Source organism: Lycium ferocissimum, unplaced genomic scaffold (assembly GCF_029784015.1).
Source record: "Lycium ferocissimum isolate CSIRO_LF1 unplaced genomic scaffold, AGI_CSIRO_Lferr_CH_V1 ctg657, whole genome shotgun sequence".
Classification (NCBI taxonomy): domain Eukaryota; kingdom Viridiplantae; phylum Streptophyta; class Magnoliopsida; order Solanales; family Solanaceae; genus Lycium; species Lycium ferocissimum.
Genome location: NW_026726405.1, coordinates 304,782 through 330,236, shown reverse-complemented (window position 1 = coordinate 330,236; position 25,455 = coordinate 304,782). Strand labels below are relative to the sequence as shown.

The window sequence follows — 25,455 nt, the reverse complement described above, 5'->3', positions numbered from 1 at the left end:
TAGTGATTCTTTTTTTGTTTGGAGAGAACTTCATTTGACATTTTCAAAAAAAAAAAATATTTTTCACTCTTTTAGGATAAATTCATCTTTTATTAGAAGAATCTCAATTTTGTCTTAACAAATATTCCATCCGGATAAAAAAAAAGTCCACTTAGCCTTTTTTTCTTGGATAAAAAAAAGAGTCCACTTATCAAATCAAGAAAAAATTAATTATGTTTTTCCATATTTGCCTCTATTAAGTGTTATATGATCAAATCCCAATGCTTATTTAATTAGGGGTAATTTAGTCAAATTATCTATTTTTGTCTAGGAGTTAGTGTTTTCTTAAGAGGTATGCAAATGGCTAAGTGGACTCTTTTTTTGATCCGAAGGGAGTATAAAATATATTTTGTTAAGTTAAATTTTTATTCAACTGGTTGTTCGATCTAAAGCAGTTTTGATTTAAATTATAAATATTTAAAGTGAGTTTTTCGTAACTTTTCTAGATAATTTTACGGTCATTATCTAAATTTAAAAATTTTATTTACTTATTATCTCCAAGATTATAAGAGATTTTTTTAATATACACTTAGAGCCAAAACTTAAAAGGGAAAAGAACAAAAGCGGGAAACTTAAAGCGCCAAAAATTTCAGGAAAAAGAAAGAGGAAACCTTTTGAACTTAGGTTTTTCCGCAAAAACCGTTCGACTCTTCTTTTTCGCTGATCCATTCCATTTCCATGAAAAGAAGTGAACAGAGGGAAGCTAAGATTGAAGTTGCAACATATTCAATTGGTATTTAGAATCTTTTCTCTGAGATCTTCCCCCAAACCCCTTTCTATCAATCCACACCAGGTATAATTTTCCTAATAGCGAAATATACCCTGAAATTCTATCTACTTTGTTCGAAATTGAAATTTATTTGATCTTAACTGTGTTAGATAATCCTTTTCTGCCTTTTTATTTTGAATTTCTAATTCTCGTGTTTGTAGGGCATTTTTCTTATAAAGTGAAATTTCAGATGTTTGTGTCTAAAGTTTGCATCTTTTTGTGATTTATTTTTTATTTGGGAAATTAAGGTTTCCAATCACATACTTCTTTTTCTGGGTTTGAAATGCAAACTGTTTTGTTCTTTAGGGCATTTTTTGTTATACTGAATGTATATAATCGAAATTTCATATTGTCTGTGTCTAAAGTTTTCATTTTTTTGGGACTTATCTTTGTTTGAGGAAATTAAGATTTCGAATTTTTTGTCTATTCACGACTATGTCACTTTTCCCCCTCATTTGGATTATGAAAATTATGGAGATCCTTCTAAGTTTCTGAAATTTTAGGAATTCACTTTACAACTAAACATAGTCAGCATAATATTTAAGATATCTAACTGTGTTATAAATTAACCCATAAAGTATAAATTGTAGTTGCTTAATTTGCAAATCGTGGTTGCTTAATTTTCAGCATCTTTCCGTTAGAGTTCTTGCCTTCGGTATTGCTGCTGTTGCTGAAAAAGAAAGACCAGAACCCTTTCGCCGTTGCCCCCGCCAGTCGTGGTCCCCCCCCCCCCCACAAACCAGAATTCTATTAATTTTCTTTCAAAATCTATGATGAACTGGTTTGGTTTTTTCATAATGAGTTGGTTTTGTTCTTTGAGATCTTATTCACCCTCGTCTCTGTTTAGGGGTTTGTTTTCTAATTCCTGAAATCTTTGTGTTTTTTTGTTTTGTTGTTGATTGAACATCTCCTTTACCTCTTTTTCTGGTTGTTCCCTGCCTTTTATGTGATTAAGCCTTTTGTTTGTAGACTATGAGGAACTCAAAAAAAGGGTCAAAAGCCTGGCTGACTTGGGACAGATTACTGGAAGGAGCTTAATCAATACTGGGCGATGCCGGAGTTTCAAAAGAAGAGCGCCAAGACAAAGGCAGCTCGAAAGTCTAAGAAGGGTGGCTCATTACACACTTGTGGTTCAGTGTCCATGGGGACTGCTCGAAGAAAATTGGTATGTGTTTAAGCATTTAGATGGTAGCAAATACAAATAATGACTTAAACAACATTAACTTTGTTTATTTCATTTGCAGGAAGTTTCTCTTTGTAGACCACCCACCCGTCATGAGGTATGGAAGAAGACCCATATGAAAATCGAAGACGGAAAAGAAGTTTGGGTCGAGCCATGGGCAGAGGATACCTATGTAAGCTCTAAACTTACTTGGAATATATTTGACTAGTAATATTATTTTATGGTTCCTGGTAAGAGTTAAGACTCTACTTCTATATTTTGCTCTATCAAATTGAAAACAGATGCAAAACTGTGTATTTCAAGACGTTCACTTCTTATACTTACCTAATAGCATGCTTATACCACGAAATACTCATTGACTTACTTTTTTCACCTGAGATGTATACGGGCCTTTTCTACTGACTCTGCAAATATATGTGCCTAGATAGCAAGAGATTAGAGGTTAATCCGCATTGACTCCAACATATTGTAGGTATTTTAAGATAACTTCTGCATATGATCTTAAGTCTACCTTGTCTACTTTTAGCACCTTCAATCATCATAGAGTCGTAGGCATGGATCAAACTTAGAGGGTTTGGAGATCTACATAGGTTAGAGTTGGATGTTATTCACCAACCAATTTAGGTTGCTTCATATTGTATAACATCTGCGGCATTGTATCCAATCCTCTGTTTGTTTGGCATTAATCCATTAATGCCACATCAGTGCTAAATCTGGTGGTCTTGTTGCAACTTGCATGAAGTTGTGAAGTTTGGTCATTTATCAGAGGAGGGAAAGGAATGTGTTGTGATGGAAGAGTGGGAGATGCCATGAACTTGGAAGTTATTCAGAATTTCAGGTGCCCGTCTCTGGGGAGACTTTGGTTCTTCAATTTTTTAACTTGCTTGAGAAGCATAGTCTCTGTCAATATCAGAGAATTAATGGGGAACATAAATAAAACTCTCCACCAGTGCTTGTTAGAGTGAAAATAGCAAAAAGGAGACAAGGGCATCAGGGCTTTAAGCGAGAAGCGAATTGCACACTTATTGAAAGGAAGCACATATTTAATACATAAACATTAAATAAATTAAAATCTTATCAAAAATAACATTTATAAGCAGATGTGTCAGATTAAGAAGTAAAAAAGCTAATAACTTACTATAAAATATACTAACAACAGAGAAACTGACATGAATCAAGGAAAGCGAAATTGTTTGCATGTCTCTGCCAAAAACTGAGCCTACTGGATAAGTGTTACACTACACGACAAAGCTGGACATGTGTTTTTCACCAAGGCTAACAACCTTGAAAGGAAGCACATATTTAGATCACATGGATAAAAGTTGTCTTTAAGAGATTTAAATCTATTGGAATCCAGGCAAATATTTGATAATGCTAACTGGTGAAGGTTGACGCTTAGATTTGTTGTTACAATTGCATGAAATCCAGTGCTTGTCAGGAGTCTTTTTAGTCTGATTAGAGACTTGTAAGTTAGTATAGGTATAAGTATAAGATTAAGAGAATTTCTAATTTATTACAAAACCTCTAGCATTGAATGAATTGGACCAAAATGGTAGGATGATTCACGCGCCCCAGCAACAATAGTTTGAAATTGAGGCATAATTAGTGGATTAATTCTCTTATATAAATGACCATTGAGTATTGACACATATATCTAGTTCCTGGAAACGTCTTCCTTTAGCCCCATAATCATAATTGTTGGTTTCTCTACCATTCTCTTAATCATGGCTAATCTATGGTGGTATCCTGTGTTGATTAAACGGATATGTATTGATCTAAAAGCTATGGTATATTAAAGGATAAGAAAAAGTTTCTTGCTTTTTAGTGTTATGAGAGATTTGAGTGTAGCTGTAATTAGGATACTATTCATCTTTTTCAGTGTTATGAGAGATTTGGGTGTAGCTGTAATTAGGATACTATTCAAGGGGAAAGCTCTCTTTCCCAACCAAAAAGCTTAAGCAGTTGCATATTTTTGTACACTTAGTTATCCCAGCGCCTTAGTTAACCATTAACTTGTCATTTCTACCACTATGTACTCCATATAACGATGTTAGTGATTTTCTGGAACCTTTAGTTTATACTCCCTCCGGCTCATGATATGTGTCCACTTTGCCTTTTTATTTTGGTCCAAAATAAGTGTCCATTTGCATAATCAAGAAGGAATTAACTTTATTTTTCCAGAGTTGCACTTATTTAAGTGTTAAGCGACTATATCCCAATGTGTCAAGTTAATAGTAAAATGCAAATTTCAATTAAGGGTAGTTTAGTCAAAACAATCTATTCTTTTCGGAGTTAGTATTTTCTTAAGGGGTGTGCTAAAGGCTAAGTGGACGCTTATTTTGAATCGGAGGGAGTAATAAATAGGGTTGACGAAGGTTTCTTATTAGAAATTGTTTTTAAGGAATTCAATTGAAGAAGTAAGCTTAAGAGCAAGGATTTGTTTCTTATGTCAGAATTGTTGAATTTATTATGCAGCTGTAAAACCTGAGATATTTGTTGATTGATGCATCACGCATCGTTAGCCATATATTTCCCTTCTGATTGTTAAGGCATGTTAGAATTTTATCAAACCGGTGATTTGGCTTTTGCTTATTTGGTTCCAATAGTCAAGACTACTTGTGTCTGGTAAGGCTAGGGAATAGGAAAAGAAAAAGACTATGGTAAAACTTGAAAATGGACACGTTATGACAAGCCTTGTATGAACTGTAAGCTCTTCTAAAGAATTGAAGCTGCCATAGGCTATACATCCTCTACCCTCTGAACTTTTGGTTTATTTCGTGCAGTTATTCTTTCATTTATATAACGATGTTTATAGCAGATTAGGAAATGTTGAAATATTAATTGTCGTCATTGAATGTATTGTGCAGGAGGTACTTCCTAGATTATCTCCTCGTCTTGGTGTTGAGGCAAACTAGAGCAATGCTTGATTTTTGGTAATACTTTTCTGCCATTTATCGATGGTTTTGGCTATCATTTCTTACCTCCCTGATCCATAAAAATGAACCTTGTCTATTAATCTTTGCTGAAGGACAAATGTATTTGTTAACTGTCACTTAGTCTTACCTACTTTCTCAAATTGAAATCAAATGTAAAACTGCAATGGCATACATTTTCTGATTATCACCTCTCAGTTTCTTTTTGCTCTATCAAATTGAAAACAGATGCAAAACTGTGTATTTCAAGACGTTCACTTCTTATACCTACCTAATAACATGCTTATACCACGAAATACTCATAGACTTACTTTTTTCACCTGAGATGTATACGGGCCTTTTCTATTGACTCTGCAAATATATGTGGCAAGATAGAAAGAGATTGCAGGTTAATACCTTTGAAGCTTGGACATTTCATACTTATCTAATGTCTTATTCACATTGACATAAACCTGCTTTGAAAATATATGTTGACAAGTGAAAACAAGATTTATCTTGCATGACACCTTGGTTTAAGATTCAAATATTCTGAAACCTTGGAGATTCTGCCCATCCGAACATCGGCTGGGCAGCTGCTAAAAAGCTACTCAAGTAAAATGAAGTTATCTTGTATTGTTTTTTTCCCTTTTCAGAATTTATTTTATACTGTTTGTTTATATTCTAAAGTTTACTTTTCATGTAGAATCGATATAATCTGGAGAGGATGAGGAGATCAGGAGCATGGAGACGATGAGGATCAGGAGAATAGAGAGCATGGAGAGGCTGAAATGGAGTATTAGGTGTCAATTGTTATTTTTTTCTAACTTCTGTTATTTTGGATCGTTTGAAGTCTAGTGGGATGCTTTTGATATATGTTTGCATAACGTCAAAGTTGGTTGGATATGTACGATGTTTGTTGGCTTAATTTTAATGCTTGAATTATTTCAGAGTATTTTTATTATTGTTTTGATGGCTATTATTGGCTTTTTTTCTGTTTCTATTGAAATCTTTTATATAGCAGGTGGTGCGGTAAAAAATAGGTGCTGCTTGCCAAAATAATACCAGAAATACTGAGGGGCTTACCGATAGAGTCCCTCGGTAACAAGTGTAATTGCAAATCTCAGATTTTCAAGTTACCGAGGGACATCCCTCGTTAATTTTCAAATATCAAAGTACTTTGAATTTACCTTACCGATGGACATTCCTCAGTAAATGAAAAATATAATTGTTAAATATTTATATTGATCGAGGGTTGTCCCTCGGTGTATTTAAATTTTTTAATTTAATTAGCATTAATATATCGATGGATGTCCCTCGGTAAATATATATCAATATTATATATATTTTTTAAGTACCGAGGGGCGTCCCTTGGTATATTTAATTTTGCATGAATATGAGGGAAGGGAAGTACCGAGGGATGTGTGAGGGTCTCCATCGGTATTTGCCGAGAGTGTCCCTCGGTATTATTTACCAAGGGTCAAATTACCTACAAGCCTAGTACCGATGGCGTCCCTCGGTAAATCTGGGTTACTGATGGCCGTCCCTCGGTAAATTCCATTGGTAAATCAGGAATTTTTAGTAGTATACTCGGTACATCTTTCGTACTGACGCATTTTGTGCGCTGTGATCATGCCCTCAGGTACGGTAGACGGATTGTTGTACCTTTCTCAATAGGATACCAAAGTTCAGCAGGGATGTTCGCACTCCATTCTCCGGAGTTGCTGGTCAGAGTCATTAAATAGGATGCATGCATATATATATAGAGAGAGTATGGCTATGGGTACGTCGGGGCCACTGTCCCCCAGTTGATGCATATTAGTACTCTTAGAGGCTTACAGACTATCAGTCAGCGTACAGGTATTGTGTTTGGCCTTGCCGGCCTTCTAACTATTTGTCTTTCATGGTTGTGTCCTTGTTGGCCCTTGTAATGCATATATGTGTTGTTGGGTCTTTTAACTCGCTTGCGGTGTGTTTATCACATACTTCTTACTATTGTTATTCAAATGCCTCGTCGGCCTATGATTCACGTTACAGGGTTTAGATATCACAGTTGGTTCGCTCGGCCCTTCGGGTGCCGGCCACATCCCTAAGGTTGGGGTGTGACACATTGGAGCACTTTCTCTCCAACATTCCAATTTTGTTGATGCACTTTCTTATTAACCTTCAATTGTTGAAGCACTTTCTCTTCAACCTTGACGATTGTTGGAGCACTTTCTCTCCAACATTCCAATTTTGTTGATGCATTTCTCATCAATCTTCAATTGTTGAAGCACTTTCTCTTCAACCTTTACAATCGTTGGAGCACTTTCTCTCCAACATTCCAATTTTGTTAATGCATTTCTCATCAACCTTCAATTGTTGAAGCACTTTCTCTTCAACCTTCACAATCGTTGGAGTACTTTCTCTTCAACATTCCAATTTTGTTGATGCACTTTCTCATTAACCTTCAATTGCTGAAGCGCGCGCGCACACACGCGCATATATATATATATATATATATATATATATATATATATATATATATATATATATATATATATATATATATTTCTTAGAATAAATTCTTTTACTATTTATGCTACAATATTGCTTGAGATATCTCGTATAAGTATATTCAATTGTTGAAGCGGCGTGCGCGCACACACGCGCATATATATATATATATATATATATATATATATATATATATATATATATATTCTTAGAATAAATTCTTTTACTATTTATGCTACAATATTGCTTGAGATATCTCGTATAAGTATATATGTTTATGTTCATTATTTTATGTATTAATGATGAATAAGATTCTAAAATATAATTTTCTATGCACTAATTATGATGAATTGGATCCTAAATAAATTTACATATCAATTTTAATTTTTATATATTGTTTCTAAAAATTTATAGTTGTCACGTCATTAAATAGGTACCGAAAATTATATCTAGAGCTAAAATGACCATTGAAGCTAACTAGGTTAAGTTGAGCGACTTTTGGAAGACACAACAAAGTTGAGTGACTATGGTGGCAATTGTCCAAAGTTGAGTGACCATCCAAGCTTTTAACTCAAAGTTGAGTGACTATGGTGGTCAATTATCCATTTTTTTTTATTTCTCACCCGGTGTCCGGTGCTCGCATTGGAGCCCGACTATATCCGGATTTGCTCCGCGTAGGGCCCCATTTGAGGGAAAAAAAACTCCCTGCCAAAATTTTTTCTATACTCAAAGCTCTAAATCGAGACCTATGGTTAAGGGAGGAGTAGCCCCATCCGCTGCACCCCTCCCTTGAATGACCGTTGAAGCATAGTAGCAAGTTAGAAGAGCAGTCGTTTTGCATAGTTGCAATATTTTCTCAGCTAATCTGTCCGCTTTCCTCTCTGCTCTCTTTTGTACCTCCCTCTTACTAGTTATACTTAACCTCCAATTTTCCAGACAAAAAAAATTATTTCATTCACAATCGATATAGATAGTGTGAATACTGATGATGAAAAGATCATAGATGGTGTAATTGTTGTTACTGTATTTTGGCCATCTTAATATCCTAACTGGTATGCCACCGTCAGGAATTTCGAATAAGCTACAATAATTGTAGAGAAATATAGCAGAAGAAAAGTAAATCGGGGAGACCTTTTGCTAGCCCAAGATCGTTAACTAAGATCGGAAGATTCAACTAAAGAAGAGGAAGCTTTGGAAAGGAGAACTTAGTTATGGAACAAGATTTCTTGAATTGGCTTGAATTGCTTTAAAGTGAGTTTTGTTGGGTTAACTTGTCTTGTATTGGTAGTATTAGTTTACAATTGGGGTTGGTTACAAATGACTAAGACCACCCCTATTTATACTTGTGTAGGGATGGTTCTAGAAATACTTCTAGATACATTTATTAGAAAAATCTAGTTATCTTTATCTCCTACCACTACTCTAGAATATCTTGATATTATTCTAGATACAAAAGGATCTAGATAATTCTATCCTCAACTACAAATATCTAAGTGTCTAGAATTTCTAGACATTTCCTAAGTACAATATATATAAAAGATATTACATTATAGCTTTCTAGAAACTCTTTTAAATATCTATGATATTTATTCTTTCAAAAAATTAACTTTAATTTTTCACACTTCCCCTTAAAGTAATTTTTTGGAAGCTATCCTGAACTTGTCGCGGAAGAACTCAAACGTAGCTTTTGGACGTGCCTTGGTGATGATCTCAGCAATGTTTTCCCGACACTTCTTCCTTCTTCAAATGATGATGGTTTTCAGCTGATAATTGGGCCTCCAAAGAAACATGAATATGTCTTGATAAAATTTTCATCTCTGTAGCGGGCTGACTTGCCACTATTTCTTTTTGGCCTTTGCAAACCACGTGAATCATCTTCATGCTGAATTTCACATTCTCGACTTTCTAGACTCCCCCATTCTCTTAGCTCCTTAACAATTGTGTTATCTGGAGAAGCACCTGAGTCGGTGACGATCTGACCACGAATTTCCTTCGAAGCCTCAATACCAGCATAGGATCCACCGCTAGATTTCCTTTCCAGCTCCTCAATAAATTGTTTGGCAGATTCAGAGCTTTCAAAAATCATACCATTTGTATCTGCATATGAAATTGAGCCTTCAAGGTCAACCTCTTCATTTATTTGACCGTCGGCTTCTCCATCTGCTTCCAGTATTTGATCTGAGCTGGTGATTGACTCTGATATGGCAGATGATTGACCGGAGACTTTAACTTCCACTACAACTCCCTCAATGCTTTCTCCAGAATGGTCACCATTGTCATATATAATTTCAGAAACTTCATGCTCAGGATCTACTTTAACATCCTCCACGTCAAGACTTTTATTACCAATTTCAGGATCCGCTTCGTTGATTTCCTCGACGGCAGCCGCCACATCACCAGTTTGAATGTCTTCAAAGTCTTCTTGCTTTTTGTTGATGATACCAATGCGTTCTTTCTCCACGTGATGGACTGTATTATCTCCTGAATCCACGATCCGGTCTTTTTCGAAATTGAGGGAGGCTAAAGCATCTACTACTCGAGTCTCAGCTACGAAGCACCTTCCCCAATCTTCTTCTTCTTCAGCAACTTTCTCGATTTGAGCCATGTTGCAATTTCTTTGGCTCGGAAAAATCTTTTTATGTGTCCTACTTCACCATATCGGTAACATTTAATAGACTTCTTACCATAATGATCAGAAGAATCCTCCTTCTGTCTTGGCGAGCTTTAACCCTTATGGAATTGAGAATGTGTCATATCTCTTGAGCCACTTCGCTCTTGTCTTTCTTTAAAATTTCTCTTGTTAGCAACAAGCATTTCCATCCCCTTTTGATAGACACACTAGCCATCTGTTTGGCTAGTAGCTCCTGTGATGATAAAAGATTCTCAAACTCCTCCAAAGATGGTTGTTGAGCCCATCCTTGAACTGATGTAACAAAAGGAATATATTCTTTCTTCAAACCACGAATGATAGTTCTTCTCATTCGTGCTTCAGAGATAGCCTCGTCCGGATTTAATAAAGAGATCTCTGAACATAAGTTCTTAATCCTCAAAAAGTACTCGGCAATAGAAAGATTACCTTGAGTGGTGTTCGCCAATTCATTCTCCAATATCTGTAGTCGGGCTTCATCCTTCTTATTGAACAGCCGATCGAGGATCTTCCATATCTCATGAGCTGATTCGAGCTGATTTGCACCTTATAATATGATCAAACAAGTTGTGCGAGATGGACCGCTTTAGGATGAATTCCGCCTTTGCATTAATCTGCTTCCACTTCTTGCATGCATCGCCATTTTCCGATCCATTGGCAGGAGGACTTGTGTTACTCCCATTAACAACATCCCACAAATCCTCACCAACAAGGTATGACTCCATGCATGTCTTCCATACCTTGTAATTGGACTGATTCAACAACTCCATCCCCAGTCTATTAACACGACCACTCAAATCCATTCAGAAAAACCAGTTGAATCCACCACTGACCTGATCTTGAAATAAAACCCAGAAGCCAATTACGACTATGGCTCTGATAACCATGTAGAGAAATATAGAAGAAGAAAAGTAAATGGGGGAGACCTTCTGCTAGCCCAAGATCGTTAAATAAGATCGGAAGATTCAATTAAAGAAGAGGAAGCTTTGGAAATGAGAACTTAGTTATGGAACAAGATTTCTTGAATTGGCTTGAATTGCTTTAAAGTGGGTTTTGTTGGGTTAACTTGGCTTGTATTGGTAGTATTAGCTTACAATTGGGGTTGGTTACAAATGACTAAAACCACCCTTATTTATACTTGTGTAGGGATGGTTCTAGAAATACTTCTAGATACATCTATTAGAAAAATCTAGTTATCTTTATCTCCTACCACTACTCTAGATAATTCTATCCTCAACTATAAATATCTAAGTGTCTAGAATTTCTAGACATTTCCTAAGTACAATATATATCAAAGATATTACATTATAGCTTTCTAGAAACTCTTCTAAATATCTATGATATTTATTCTTTCAAAAAATTAACTTTAATTTTTCACAATAATGTCAATACTATTCCAACAAAAAGTAGCTAGTCAGCTAAGTGAACCAGAATAAAAAAACTATGGCTAACATCTCTAGCAAACTGGTTGGCTTTATTTACTGCCTTCCCATTCTGGCAATGGCTTGGTGGCAATAAGGGTGGAGGGAAAGGAAATTTTAATGGTGGAAAAACAAATCGAGGTAAGGAGTAAAAGGGATTAGGGGTGCTGAAGTGGCATCCACTTTATCAAATGTTGGTGCCACGTAGGATTAGATGTCCACCTTGGACAACTTTATTGGTGGAAGGGTATATTTGAACCAATAGTATAACAGCAGGGGTATATTTGAACCCAAAGTATAATGAAGGGTATATTTGGCCCTTTCTAATAGTACAGGGGTATATTTGGCCCTTCTCCGTAATTAATTTATTTTGAAATTACTAATTATTAAGAGAGATTTCAATAGCGATTTTCTTTATGTACGAGATTTAGAGTAAGTTTATTGCACGTGAATATAGTGTCAATCAATAAAAAAAAAAATACAACAAAATAAATTATGTAAAACAGCAACCGATGGTAAAATATGGAGTAACCAATATTATATTCATCTAAATAACAAAAATGATTGTTGTTATATTGACGCAGTAGTAGAATTTGTAACAAACCTATGAGAAGAGCTTATATGAAGATTAACTACTCAATTTCCTTCTCATGAATAAAGAGATAACAATCCTAGTTAATTCGTTTCAGTTACATGCCATAATGCAAGATATTAAAAAATCCATAAGAATTTGGTAGACCATTGTGCACCCCTTGAGGAGTTCCTCTGTGTCTTGTAATGCTTAATCAATAATTTACTTTTTGCAGTTTCACCACATAGAACGGTCATAATTTTTAACCTTCATCAAATAAGATGCGATCTGGAAAATGAAAACTTAGATGGAACATACTTGTTAGCTATGTTTAATAGTTTTAGGTGAAACGTACATAGAGTGGTAGAGGCACCAAAAGGAGTTAAAGTAGCAAATCAAATAAGTTTAGTTTTCATGTTGGAGAATTTAACATTAAGAAATGTAATATGTTATAGACGTGTAAATAAATGATTTTTTTAACCAAACGAATTATTGAAAAGTCTCTATAAAACATGTAAACACCCGGGCAAAAACATATCAAAACAAAATATAATCACTTCATTGACACACACAAATATGGGTGAACGAATAATCAGTTGCGAATGATACTAGTATGAAGCAACAACAAGAAATCACTTCATCCACATTGGTAATCCACAACCTGTGTAACTTATATTATTACGCACACATACGTTAGATATAATAGAAAAATGACAAGACAAGCAACCACCCATTTGATCATAGAGTCCCTTTTTACCATAAATTATAGAAAGATACCTTCATCCCTTCATCTAGTTATCTTAGGCCTTTCAAACTTAATAGTAAAGAATATCAACGCAACCAAGGGAAGGGTAGCCACACTGGAAATTCTTATTACAGGCACCTAACAACTTCTCCAATTAAAAGCAAAATACATAGACAATCTCCTTAACTTGGTTTTCCATTTTTTACCTAGCCACTCAACTATGTCTAGTACAAAACTATTATTGGTCACCTGAACCAAGTACCTAATGTCCTTTTGAATTGGGTAATTTTATGAGTGAATAGGTTAAAAGTCCCTTAGCTATCATAATTTTATGAGTTTCTACCTAAATTATTGGGTGTTTACAGAACCCCTAAACTAAAATGAGCTCATATTAAAATACCCCGGAGGGATATTATAAGCTACGTGACAATCACGCTCCAAAAACGTAACTCTTCCAAACAGTTCCAAGTGGCAAGACACATGGACAAATTTTTGAGAGAATAGGTTTAAAACCCCTAAACTACAGAAGACAAGGGAGAGATAAGAAAAAACTTGTAGTACTAGCTAGCACTTCACATTCTATCTATTCAATCTCATTCGATTCTGGTTAGATAGTAATACAACAATAATAATTGTTGTCTGACAAATCGACTTAGACACCTAACTACTCGTGCCCGCCCATTTTTTCGTGTCCTAATAGAATGACTCTCTTAGTTATGTTGTGCTTTGACCAGATAGGAAAGGTTGCGGTACAAAATGTACTTCAAGTAATTTCTCCATAGATCCTAAATCTATCTACATGAAAAAAAAAAATCATGTAAAGAAGGGGATTCCTATTTGTACAAATGGTACTCGAGCTTGGAACGAGCATGAAGAGATTAATAATACTCCTTTATCTTTTGAGTTATTAAGTCGAATCGGTTGCTCAAGATGTTTTGTCTTCATCCGCCAGAAACTAGTAAACTTTGATTTGATTCTTAGCACATACAATGAACCAATCAATATCTTTTAGTCACAACTGCAGTGTAGAGATGATCTGCCCATATTAAAAAAAAACAAAGGGAAAAAGAAAATTGAAGCAAGTACATTAATGTGAGGTTGGTGGTTTGCAGGGAGGTTGTTAGCTTAATACAGGCATGTTCCAACTTTTTAAACAAAATAACTTTTTCTATCATTTGACTTCAAACAAATACTTATTTTGATTCCCGCTTTGAACTACTAATACCAAATACCTTACATCTTAAGTCTTGATTGACACACACACACAAAAAAAAAAAAAAAAAAAAAATGAAAAAAAAGAAAAGAAGAAGAAGTAGCCTCTTAACGGATTAATTTAACAAGAATATGCAAAGGTTATCAGCTTGTATATATGGCAACTAACCAATGAAACATATGACTCTAACTGAATGAAAGAGACAGACCCTAACGAATCTATTTTCTTATGTAATAAAAAGATGGAGAATGACAACCTAACGCAAGTTAGCTAAAGCAATGTGCCTATAAATTCTCTCTGATCCATTAGGAGTTAATGTGTGTAGCAACTCGAACAAAGAAAGAGACCTATTTCTAAAGTAGCAAAAAGAAGTAATTAAAATGGCTAAATCTGGAGATATGAGTAATTTTCTAGTGTTGTGTATACTACTAGCAATAGTGGGTTCAAGCCATGCTCAGTTACAACTCAACTTCTATGCAAAGAGCTGTCCACAAGCAGAGAAGATAATTCAAGATTATGTGCAAAAGCACATCTCAAATGCTCCGTCTCTTGCAGCTGCCTTGCTCAGGCTGCAATTCCATGATTGCTTTGTCAGGGTAAGTTCATCCTTCATTTCATATGAAGAGTGTCATTCTTGAAATAATGTACTTCTCTGATTTTCTTAATTGGATTTTTACAGGGTTGTGATGCTTCTGTACTCCTGAATTTCACTTCGAGCACAAAAACCGGGACGAAAAAGTGGCGGTTCCTAATCAAACGCCGAGAGGCTTCTCATTCATCGATGGTGTGAAGAAAGCGGTTAAGCTGAATGTCCTGGCATTGTCTCTTGTGCAGATATTGTTGCCTTAGTTTCTAGAGACTCTGTTGTGGTCACAGTAAGTGTAAAAGTTGAACCAACATGCAAAGTAGTTTCTAACTTGCGGACCATATTTGCCTAGCATACCCTGCCCAGACCAATAAAATGAACTGAGGTTATAGTTAATGCCGCTAATAGAAAACTGAGATAACTAGTTATTGTACACATGAAAGGGCTAAGCTAAAAGGAAAGATGTTCTTAATGTCTGTCTCCCTTTTTCTTCAGGGAGGCCCTTACTGGAATGTTCTAACTGGTAGAAGAGATGGAAGAATATCAATCGCTTCGGAAGCCTTGGCAAACATCCCTCCTCCAACAAGTAACTTTTCCAGTCTCCAGACATCATTTGCCAGCAAGGGTCTTGACCTAAAAGACTTGGTCCTATTGTCTGGTAAGTTTAAATTAGTACATCCACACTGATATCTGCTTCTTCTATATCGAGATTTTCCATACATTTAGGTCTTTTGGACAAAAATCATTACTACTATGAACAATTTCCTATCAGGTGCGCATACCATTGGAGTCTCACACTGCTCGTCATTTTCATCACGTTTATACAATTTTACTGGAGTTTGGGGCACACAAGATCCATCTCTAGACAGTGAATATGCAGCTAATCTTAAGATGAAGAAATGCAAATCAATCAATGACAATACGACAATTGTTGAAATGGATCCAGGCAGTTCCAGTATATTTGATCTTAGCTACTATAAGCTTGTGCTCAAGAGAAAAGGGCTATTCCAATCTGATGCAGCCTTGAAAACAAGTGCGACAACAGAGTCATACATCAACCAGCTAGTACAAGGATCACTCAAACAATTTAATGCCGAATTTGGTCTAGCCATGGAGAAAATGGGCAGGATTGAAGTTAAGACCGGCTCTGCTGGTGAGATTAGAAAGCACTGTGCAGTTGTGAATAGTTAAGAGCAGTCTTTTTCCTTTGTTCCCTGCTTTCGAATATTTTGTAATTGTATTTGTGCGTGATTTTGACGTGAATTATTTGGGTAACATGTATTATGTTTTTTTACTTGTGTATATTCCAATTGTTCTTGTATATTGAGGTTTTCTTGAAATAAAACTAAGATTCCAGGAGCTGCTTAATGTAGAAGTTGGAAATGTAGAAAAGGTTCTGTTATGCTTTTCTAACCTCTCTTTAGCTAGTGAACTTACCTGATTCAATTCTCTAAAATCATTTCGGTGCAAAGGAGACTTTTCGTCACAATTGAATGTTTATGGTTGATTTTGGACTGATGATTGCATAAAATACTTTGTAGCAATACATAATATATACTTCACACGCTTGAAAGGATATATTAATTTTAGCTCCGCAGTACAGATGCCACCTTCTCATGGATCATGATGAATACTTTCCAGCCATGATGGATACAAGCACTACACAAACTAGGACTTGAAATTATGGAGCTGGTCTAGAGACAAACATAGTTAAGCTAGATCTAAAGGGAGAATAAGTCAGTTGTATAACGAACACTTGCAATACAAATAATTAATATTGGCTTATTCCTCATTAAGCTGAGACAGTAGCTTAATACTGGCATGATCATCAATTGCCCCTCTGTTGTAGCATGATAGGCTTCATCAAACTCTTTTCCACTTTTCCTTATTGGCTGTAGTCAGTCATACTCATCTTTTTCTCTTCATAGCCGCTGTTTAGCACGAAAAAGCACTCTTCAAATGCTCTTAAGTGTATTGTGCTCCAAGAGTACTTAACTGCTAGAAGTTTTATTCAAAAATCATTTTATAAAGATCATATCTGGAGCTTTTGAATTTGGTTTAAAGGCTAATGTGCTCATTATTTTCGGACCCAGCAATTCGAACACTCCCAAACGGCTTTCAGTGATATATACACAATATATTCATCGACAGTAGACCAGAAGAGAAACAAAATATATTCAAGAAAATCCCTATGCTGTAACTTTACATACCTGTGCACCTATGATTGGTGACTCAGTAAATGCCATATAATTGTCCCTAACATTTTGACAGTTTCTGATTTCATCTTCCATAGAATTCTAAACTTGTCTTGTTTAGCGTATTGATATGCTAGCTTATGTCATTGGATGTGAATCCATTTTTTAGGAGTCAAGAGGAGGGACACAAACGCCTGTCCATAGCAAATGTGAGAAAACAAGTGCGACAACAAAGTCAAACATCAACAAGTTAGTACAAGGATCTCTCAGACAATTCTATGCTGAATTTGATCTATCCATGGAGAATAGGCAGGATTGAAGTCAAGACCAGCTCTGTTGGTGAGATTAGGAAGCACTGTGAAGCTGTGAATAGTTAAGAGCAGTCTTTGCTATTTGTTCACAACTTCCAAATATTTTGTGTTTGTATTTGTGCGTGATTTTGATGTGAATTATTTGGGTAACATGAATTATGTTTCTTTTTTGTTTTGTACTGGTTCCAATTTATTCTTATGTATCGATGGGTTTTTTGAAATAAAATTAAGAATCCAAGAGCTGCTCTATGTAGAAGTTTCAGAAATGTGGAATCATTCCTAGAAAAGTTTCTGTTATGCCTTTCTAACCTTTCTTTTTAGCCAGTTATACTTACCTGTTGCAATTCTCTCAAAGACTTTTCACAGGCTTGAAAGGGTATGTTGATTTTTGGTTCCTGTGTACAGACGCCATCTTCTCACATGGATCATGATGAATAATTTTTAGCTACACATATTAGGACTTGAAGTTATGAAGCTGGTTTAGAGACAAAAATTGTTACTCTATATCTAATGAGACAGCATGAGTCAAGTTGTACTAACGAACACTTGCAGTACAAATAATTAATAGTACCTTATTCTTTATTAAGCTGAGACAATAGCTTAAAATTGGCTTGATAGGCTTCATCAAACTCTTTTCTATTTTCCTTATTGACTGTAGTCAGTCATACTCATCTTTTTCTCTGCATAACCAGTGTTTTGAGTATGTCATGATTTGATCCCCATTCTTCCGTTTCTTTGCCTTGGTTTGGGCCAGGATATACTTTGTGATAGTAGTGTTCCTGATCGGCGATTGGCTGTATTAATTACCTAAATGCATGTTTAATCTGTGTGTGCATAACTTTATACACTTCTTGATTGGTGATAGCGACAGTAAGATAAGGCAGCTGGCTGTGTTTTAGCACAAAAAAGCACTTCTTTCAAATGCTTTAAAGTGTACTGTGCTTCTTCAAGAGTAATTAACTGCCAGAAGTGTCCCTTCGGGGACATCTAATTAAAAAAACTGCTAGAAGTCTTATTCAAAAATCATTTTATAAATACCATGGCTGGAGCTTTTGAATTTGGTTTAGACTCTGAAGTACCGGTTATCATTGTTCACTTATGCTTAGCCTTCAATCATTCCCATATCTAGTTGAAACAGTAGCTTCTGAAACTTCAATATTCTTGCAATGATAAGTTGCATATATCCTGTTTGGCATTGTGGTCAGTCTCACTCATTTACAGCTGTGCTAAATTGCAAGTCACTTTCTTTGTTGAAAAACATTGGAATCAAGATGAAATGCGGCTTTCTTTTGAATTTAAGATTAGGACTATCAGCTAGAGGGCGTTCTCAATTTATCAGTTATTTCTCCACATATATGTCATCAATTACCAAAAAAAAATACAAGTGGCAAGATGATCAGTATACTTACTTTCACTGTACATGAAAAATCAAAATCATCAAATGCTTTGACACTTTGATGGAGCTTTTAAGCCTAATATATAGACATTTGCTTATTAGTATCAAATCAGTGTACATTAGTGTCTGCAATATTGTAAATGAGAGTAGAAAAACCTCTTACAGAATTGTGTAAAGAATCTGCCACTCATTAACGGCGTAATAACAAAATAACAGTACATTCACAAATAGATAAACAGAAGAAAACCCCTATACTGAAATTAATTATACATTCCTTAATTATCTCTAAACGTCTATACTGTAATTATACATTCTATGATGAAGTAGTCATAAAATTCCGTTTCTGCTCATGAACTTCACGCCAATATTTGTTCCGTTTCTCTCTTGACTCGACCAGTTCCGCTTCTCTGGGCTCCAACTGTGACAAAATTTGGGGCAGAACATGTTTCGGATCTTCCCGGAGTCTCTTTATAATAGCGAAACCTTGTTCTTTGTATTCTTTCCTAATGCAACTGAGACTCACAGCACTAAAATATTTATCGATATTGATTATTTGATCTGCTGACTCCCTCAAGGTTTGCATCAAAGCTTTTGCAGAATTCACAGTTCTTCTAACATGGGACAAGTGAATGTCAGCTTCAAACATCTCATCTTCCATGCGAAAGTCATCATGTTTTTTCTGCCTTCGAGTCTTAATTTCATCACCACTATTACTTGGTGATGCCTCCTCCTCCTTCTTCTTAATTTTCTTTCTAGCCCCATAATCAGTACCCAAAAGCAACTCAAACTCATCCACCAAATCTTGATTTTCATCACCAAAGATTTTCGCAACTGCATCATAAGCCTCTTTATTAGAAAGTTTACCCTTAGTGATTTCCCTGATGATCTCCAAGTATGCCCTGATAACACCCCGTTCATCAGCAAATCGTTTTTGCACTTTATTCATAAAACCAATGCAAGGGTTCAATTTATTCGTATCAGCGTGGATAACATTGTTCTTTCGGGGCTGTCGTGACTGCGGTAACGTTTCTTGAAATTGTGGAGGCAAGAAAACTCGGTAGCCAGTAAGCAAATCATGGTGGGATTGGAACAGATTCTCCAATTCAGATATGACCGCCGAGACATCCTTTTCAGTATCATAACGACTCATGACTTGACGAAATTGACAGTAAAGTTGTGGATGTGATTTCACACGACGAATGAAAGAATAGGCAACGGCCTCAACACCGGCAAATACCATTGTTGATTCTTTCTGAAAGAAGAGAAAATTACTTAGTAGATTTGTGTGAAAAAGTATGCTACTATGAGAGCAGTAGTGCTATTTATAAAGTGGTCGTATCCGAGTGGAACTAGGATTTAAAATCGTAGTCCTACTTTAATTGGAAATATTAGTAATATTTTCTAGTCCTGATCTTGATTCTATTTCACGCGGGAAAGGTTTGCAAATGTTTCTTGATACCCTTTCTTAAATTTGATTTATCTTCTCAACAATCATAACTTTCTATACACGCATTTCAACACATAGATTTTCATTTGGAATGATTATAACTTTTTTATTTATTTCCCAGCCGATATCCATTTAAACTACTAGGAAGTAGACTTTATAAAATCTATACTATTATAAAAATATGAAATACTAATACGACAATTTAATTAATTTTTTATCTCTTACAAATAGATTTTACATTGGATAAAATTGTTATTTAATTATTTTCCTAATATTTAGGACTTCGAAATCACTAAAGTTTTACTTATTTAAACTTTAACCTATGTAGGATGATTTAATATTTACAGCTTTTCAATCATGTAAAAGTTTACCTTAAATAAATCCTTTGCTTATTCAATCAGTGTAACATAACTATATAATTTCTTCAATGTTTCTTTTCCTATTATATTGTACCTTCAAATCAACTAGAATTTTGTTTATTACATTCTTCCTTATTTGAACTATGTTAGAAGTCCTAATTTTTAGCTAAATGAGTTGTTATTAATTATTTTTCTTTAATTTTTCATTTGTTCCAACACATGACCCCTTGTGGACTGTAGTATATATACACACACACATATATGCCAATAAATACTACCTTGCTGGTTCTGTAAATAAAATATCAAAAAATGTATTCCAATAGCTTTACAAACATAAACACGAAATTCTAAGATCGACATGAAAAGGCGACTTGATTGGATAAAAGCTCACACAAAAGATGAATTTGACAAAAGGCTACATATACACTTACAGCTTCATTTACACAGAAAATCTATTACTGCAGGATACATAGAAAATTCTACCTGCTGACAGACCACATTATACAAGATTACACAGGGAGAAAGAAGAAAACGAGACGTTTTAGAGCAGAAGCCATCTAGCGATTTCCTTACTCCGACAACAAACTATCAATTTATTCCCTCTACTACATCTTCCCACCTACAATTACAGATCCTTTGATGAATGTGTCTCATGCATACCTCGGCGTTAGCTCGACGACTTGGCACCCAGTATTTTAGAGAGCTCCTTTATTAGAGGCTTCTCTTTAATGTTTTCTTCCTTCTCTAAGCGCCATTTCTTCGATTTCTCTTCAGCCTGAAAATAAGGATTAATATCCGTTAGATGGCGACAGAAGCAAATTTTGAAGAATAGTTGAACATTTATGCCCAACTTGCTTCATTTGACTTACCCAAATCCTTAAAGGACTCAGCTGCTCTTTGAATGTCTCCAATCTTGGCTGAACGATGTCCTTCCCTTTGGTCCGGATATCATCAGACTGTCCACCATCACAATCATCCACATATTACATAAACCACAAGCATATAATGGATCAACTAAGCAACACATTCCATCTAACTAAAAGCAACATAATCGAACTTTCTAAACAAAAAGTCCAGCAGACCATTTCCTCAACTATGCTCGCTTAGAAGAGAAATGTAGTCGTCAAAATTCCTCTTCCCTCGTGTCCACCCACTAACCAACAACTCATAAAATCACCCTCCTCCATCGATAGCAGGTACTCAAGCATCTCAAATTGGATAACCCATTTGACTAGTGTGAAAACCAGAAAGTAAGTACAAATTGTTCCTTATATATATATATATATATATATATATATATATATATATATATATATATATATATATATAAGAGACTGTCTTTAGTTCAACGCTAACTAGCCTCACTTTTCTGCAGCACAGCCGAGGCTTATTTCCATCACACTCTCAACCCTAAGCCAGATTGTTCAGAAAGTGTTAATGGGAGATACAACTGATACAGTAAAATTGTCATAGCAGGTTTTATGCGAAGTAGTCTACCATATAGATATCACATTAAAGCAAAGTATGAGGACTATAATATTTTGTATAGCTCAGTTACCAACAAAAAAAAAAATTTTGTATAGCTCGAGTATCTTGTGATGTGGAGTATTTCAGAAGTCCAGTGAATATTGACTAAAAATGGGAAGTGTGTGATATAAACTAAGACACCCCTAATATACAGTCGTATGCAACAAGAGCCAGTGAATGCTCCTACTCGCTGGGGTAAGTAATTGTGGACATTGGGCATGGAAAATTGTGTGTATTTGTCTACTCTTCTTCAGCCTTAGCTAGATGGATATTCCTCCTAAGCTTGGTGTAGGATCAGCCACATCACTCCAACTAGAAGAGAGTACATATTTACTCTATTTTCCATTTCCAAATATAGCTGCAAAATCTAGTCTGATGAGATCAAAAGTCAACAGGCACCAGATTGGCAAATAAATATTTTCACATTTGCACATGTGACGTCATCCATTTAAAAAAGTCAGCTTTAGCCTAAGAGATCAATCATAAAGTGATTCCTCTGATAAGAAAAGCAGTGGATTGATGGTTACTCCCATATATGATAATCTTAACTCATTACGCCATGGAATGTTTAGCAGAAATTAAGTTAGAAATACAGATTCAAACATCAATGAGAATGTCCATAAGGAAGTGAAAAGAGAAAGAAATGTTCTGCTTACATTGCGCAACTCTAGCTTGGATGCTGCCAAGCTAAACGTCAAGGCGGAACCACCAAAGACAAGAGCAGTGGCAATAGCAAATGCCTTCGCAACTACATTGAAGAGAACTTTAAACAATAAGGATCCAAAAAGTATATCACCTGAACAGACCATGCTTGGGAATGCTTCCAGATCAAAAAATTTAAAAAGCAGAAGCTTATGGTTTGTGGCGTATTTCTTGGGAAGATGACTTTGAAGAGCATTTGTTTAATTTTGGGAAAACCTTGTCTGGTTTGTTTTTAAAATTCTGTAAAATATTTTCATTCGATATCCAGAAACATTTTCATTTGATTACTGAAAATTCAATATCTGTTTTCTAATCCAAAAGCAGCTATTTTTGGTTTTTGGAAAAACTTTTCTAACCAAATGGACCCTTTAGCTTTTTTAGATCAAGCAGGTAATGCTTTGTCTTACTTTGAGACATCCCCATAGCTGCAGCTTTAAGTTTTTCAGGATTAATAGGTGTGTATTTATCGCGCCGCAAGTCATTTGCCGTAGAGGCTTGTACAGAATTTTCTGCATTTGGCAACTGCCACCTGGAGAAGATCGTCAAAAGAAGATATGGGATCAAGAAAATGAAGAGGTTTCACTTCATACACAGTAACTATTTAAAGCTGAAGCAGTTAAAAGCACATTTTCATATAAGTTACAATCCCACAGTGTTATCCAACAGATAATCTAAGGGTCAAGTGAGAGCTGAACATATGGAAGCAAAGTTGCTGCGATATCAGCTACAAAATACAATTTCCACATTGAGGATATTTGAGAAGATTTTGCAAAGCTGTCTTCATGAGAAAAGAGAACACGTAAAAACAGAGAAAGTCAATATTGCATATACAGATTCATACAACCAATAACCACAATTCACACTTCTCCAGCACCCAAATTCCAACTCATTTAACAAAATACGGAAAATTCCAAATAAAAAATCAACCCATTCTAAAAACTGGCCATGTTAGATCCCCCTATTCCTCCTTTTTTCTTTTTTTTTTTTTTTTTTTTTTTCTGTAGCTAGATATCATTGTGATTCCCGAATAGGTTTAATATATTTTTTTGTTTTTGACTTAGGTGCATCAAAACTAAACACCACTTACAAAAATTCAATTTTTAAATCCCAAATTTGCTAAGGGGAAAAAACACAGTATCCCATTATCTTTCACTCCAAAGCTATCCAAAGAATATGAGAAAAAAAGAAAACCCAGTAACATTTCAGTATTTTCAAAAATTAAAATTTTGCTAAACACAACATCCAAAATTCAATCTTTCAATCAAAAAGTAGCTAAAAGGAGAAATGTAAAAGGAAGAAAGAATCAACAAAAAGAAACAAAACAAAACTCAGCACCCCTTCATCATTTTCAATCCACAAACTAACCAAAGACTAAAAAAAAGCAGCACAAAAGGAGAAACAACAACAACAACATACCTAGTGTAATTCCAAAAGTGGGGTCCGGAGAGGGTGGGTAGAGTGTATGACCTTACCCCTACCTCGTGGATGTAGAGAGGCTGTTTCGGATAGACCCTCGGCACAGGTAAAGCATTTCAAAACAGTTTGAAAAAGACATAGACAGCCTAATAGGCAAGCAGTACATAGCATCAGAAAATAAAAGAAACAGTAACAACATCGAAATAAAGCGATTAACAGCAGAAAAGGATAAAAGGGGCGAAAACCTTTTAGGGCCAAAGCACAGTATCCCATTATCACTTTCACTCCAAAGCACAGTACCATTTCAGTATTTCAAATATCAAAATTTTGCTAAACCAACATCCAAATTTTCAATCTTTTCAATCACAAATCAGCTAAAAGAAGGTAAAAGGAAGAAAGAATCAAAAAAAAAAAAAAACTCAGTACCCTTTCTTCATTTCCAATCCATAAACTAACAAAACACTGGAAAGAAAAAAAAAAAGCAAAAAAGTTACCTTTTAGGGCCAAAGGTGACTTGGGGAAGAGAAACATAAGCTCTAAGAGGATTAAGAGCATCAGGTGATACACAATTCACCTTATTAGAATCAGTAGGAAGAACCCATTTGGAAGTATTATTAGAAAGTGAAGAATCTACAGAAACATGAGATTTGAAAATCTTGGAAGGTAAATTATGTTTAAGAATTTCAGGAAGAACATCAGGAGAAGAAGAAAGTGATTCTTGATTTGCAGGTGTTGGAGAATTGGAAGTTGGTTTGATTTTTTGGGCTAAACGAGTAACGGCGTGTTTGGATTCTTCAAAGAAAAAAGCTCCTTCTTTTCCTGCTAATCTCCCTGCTAGGAAACTCATTCTTTGGTGTTTGTGGAATTCGGTTTCTTAATTGGACTTTTTATTTTGTAGAATTTGGTGCCGGAAATTTGAATCAAATTATGGTTATATATATACTGTACCCCTCTTCTGTATACCCCTTTTTCCCCTTTGTTTATTTTAATCTTTTATCATAAAGAAAACTATTGACACCTTTGTTTTTTGTTGCAAGTAGTTCTTTCTAGGAGTAAAAGAACAAAAATGCAACTCTTTTATGTCATACCGCGCTACCCTTTGGGTAAAGCCCGATGTTTGACTAATACGACGATTTCAGACCGAGAAGGTTGTTGGCAAACGGAATGGATTTAGATTTTCATGTGAAAAATTACTGGCTAAACCAATTCAATTCAGCCACCCTTACGGATGATTTCATTTTGCTAAATCTGTTTTTTCATATATATATATATATTCTGTTTTTTTATGATGGAGTAAGAGAATTCATTAAAAGACATTAAAATACAGAACAAAATTATTTCCAATTTTTTAGGAAGTTATTATATTAAAAGATTGAATACAAAGGTCAATTTGTTCGATTTCAGGATTAAATTATATAAAACTGAATTTTCTAAATAAAAACTAAACTACCTGAACCAACATGGATTCTGTAATTTTTTCAAATTAAAATGACACAAAGTCATTTTAAAATATTATTAGTTAA

At 35.1% G+C, this 25,455-nt stretch overlaps 2 protein-coding genes, 1 long non-coding RNA gene and 1 pseudogene across 3 annotated transcripts; 2 read left to right on the top strand and 2 right to left on the bottom strand.

The window, feature by feature from the left end:
- The first annotated feature begins 728 nt into the window (after positions 1 to 728).
- Positions 729 to 5,879, top strand: LOC132045397 (uncharacterized). The gene is made up of 4 exons (XR_009412404.1): positions 729 to 832; positions 2,053 to 2,163; positions 4,859 to 4,924; positions 5,607 to 5,879. It is a non-coding gene; the product is annotated as an uncharacterized LOC132045397 (long non-coding RNA).
- Positions 5,880 to 13,834: 7,955 nt separating this feature from the next.
- Positions 13,835 to 15,938, top strand: LOC132045396 (peroxidase 3-like; annotated as a pseudogene).
- A 1,871-nt stretch (positions 15,939 to 17,809) lies between these two features.
- LOC132045389 (transcriptional regulatory protein SIN3) lies at positions 17,810 to 20,021 on the bottom strand. The gene is made up of 2 exons (XM_059435979.1): positions 18,792 to 20,021; positions 17,810 to 18,270 (listed from the first exon to the last, which is right to left on the bottom strand). Exon 1 carries the CDS (start codon positions 19,719 to 19,721, stop codon positions 18,795 to 18,797), a length of 927 nt encoding a protein of 308 aa, XP_059291962.1. The 5' UTR covers positions 19,722 to 20,021; the 3' UTR covers positions 17,810 to 18,270; positions 18,792 to 18,794.
- Positions 20,022 to 20,640: 619 nt separating this feature from the next.
- On the bottom strand, positions 20,641 to 24,848 carry LOC132045388 (uncharacterized). The gene is made up of 5 exons (XM_059435978.1): positions 24,427 to 24,848; positions 22,924 to 23,045; positions 22,471 to 22,562; positions 21,157 to 21,243; positions 20,641 to 21,062 (listed from the first exon to the last, which is right to left on the bottom strand). The coding sequence occupies exons 1-5, from the start codon at positions 24,777 to 24,779 to the stop codon at positions 20,955 to 20,957; spliced, it is 762 nt and encodes a 253-aa protein (XP_059291961.1). The 5' UTR covers positions 24,780 to 24,848; the 3' UTR covers positions 20,641 to 20,954.
- Between the last annotated feature and the right edge of the window lie 607 nt (positions 24,849 to 25,455).

Excerpts from the sequence above, each read along its gene's own strand:
- LOC132045388 (XM_059435978.1), bottom strand. The coding sequence starts at position 24,779 with ATGAGTTTCCTAGCAGGGAGATTAGCAGGAAAAGAAGGAGCTTTTTTC. Across the intron at positions 21,244-22,470 it reads CCAAGCTAGAGTTGCGCAAT|TCTGATGATATCCGGACCAA; the intron begins GTAAGCAGAACA and ends GATGGTGGACAG. Across the intron at positions 21,063-21,156 it reads TGAGTCCTTTAAGGATTTGG|GCTGAAGAGAAATCGAAGAA; the intron begins GTAAGTCAAATG and ends CCTTATTTTCAG.
- LOC132045389 (XM_059435979.1), bottom strand. The coding sequence starts at position 19,721 with ATGGTATTTGCCGGTGTTGAGGCCGTTGCCTATTCTTTCATTCGTCGT.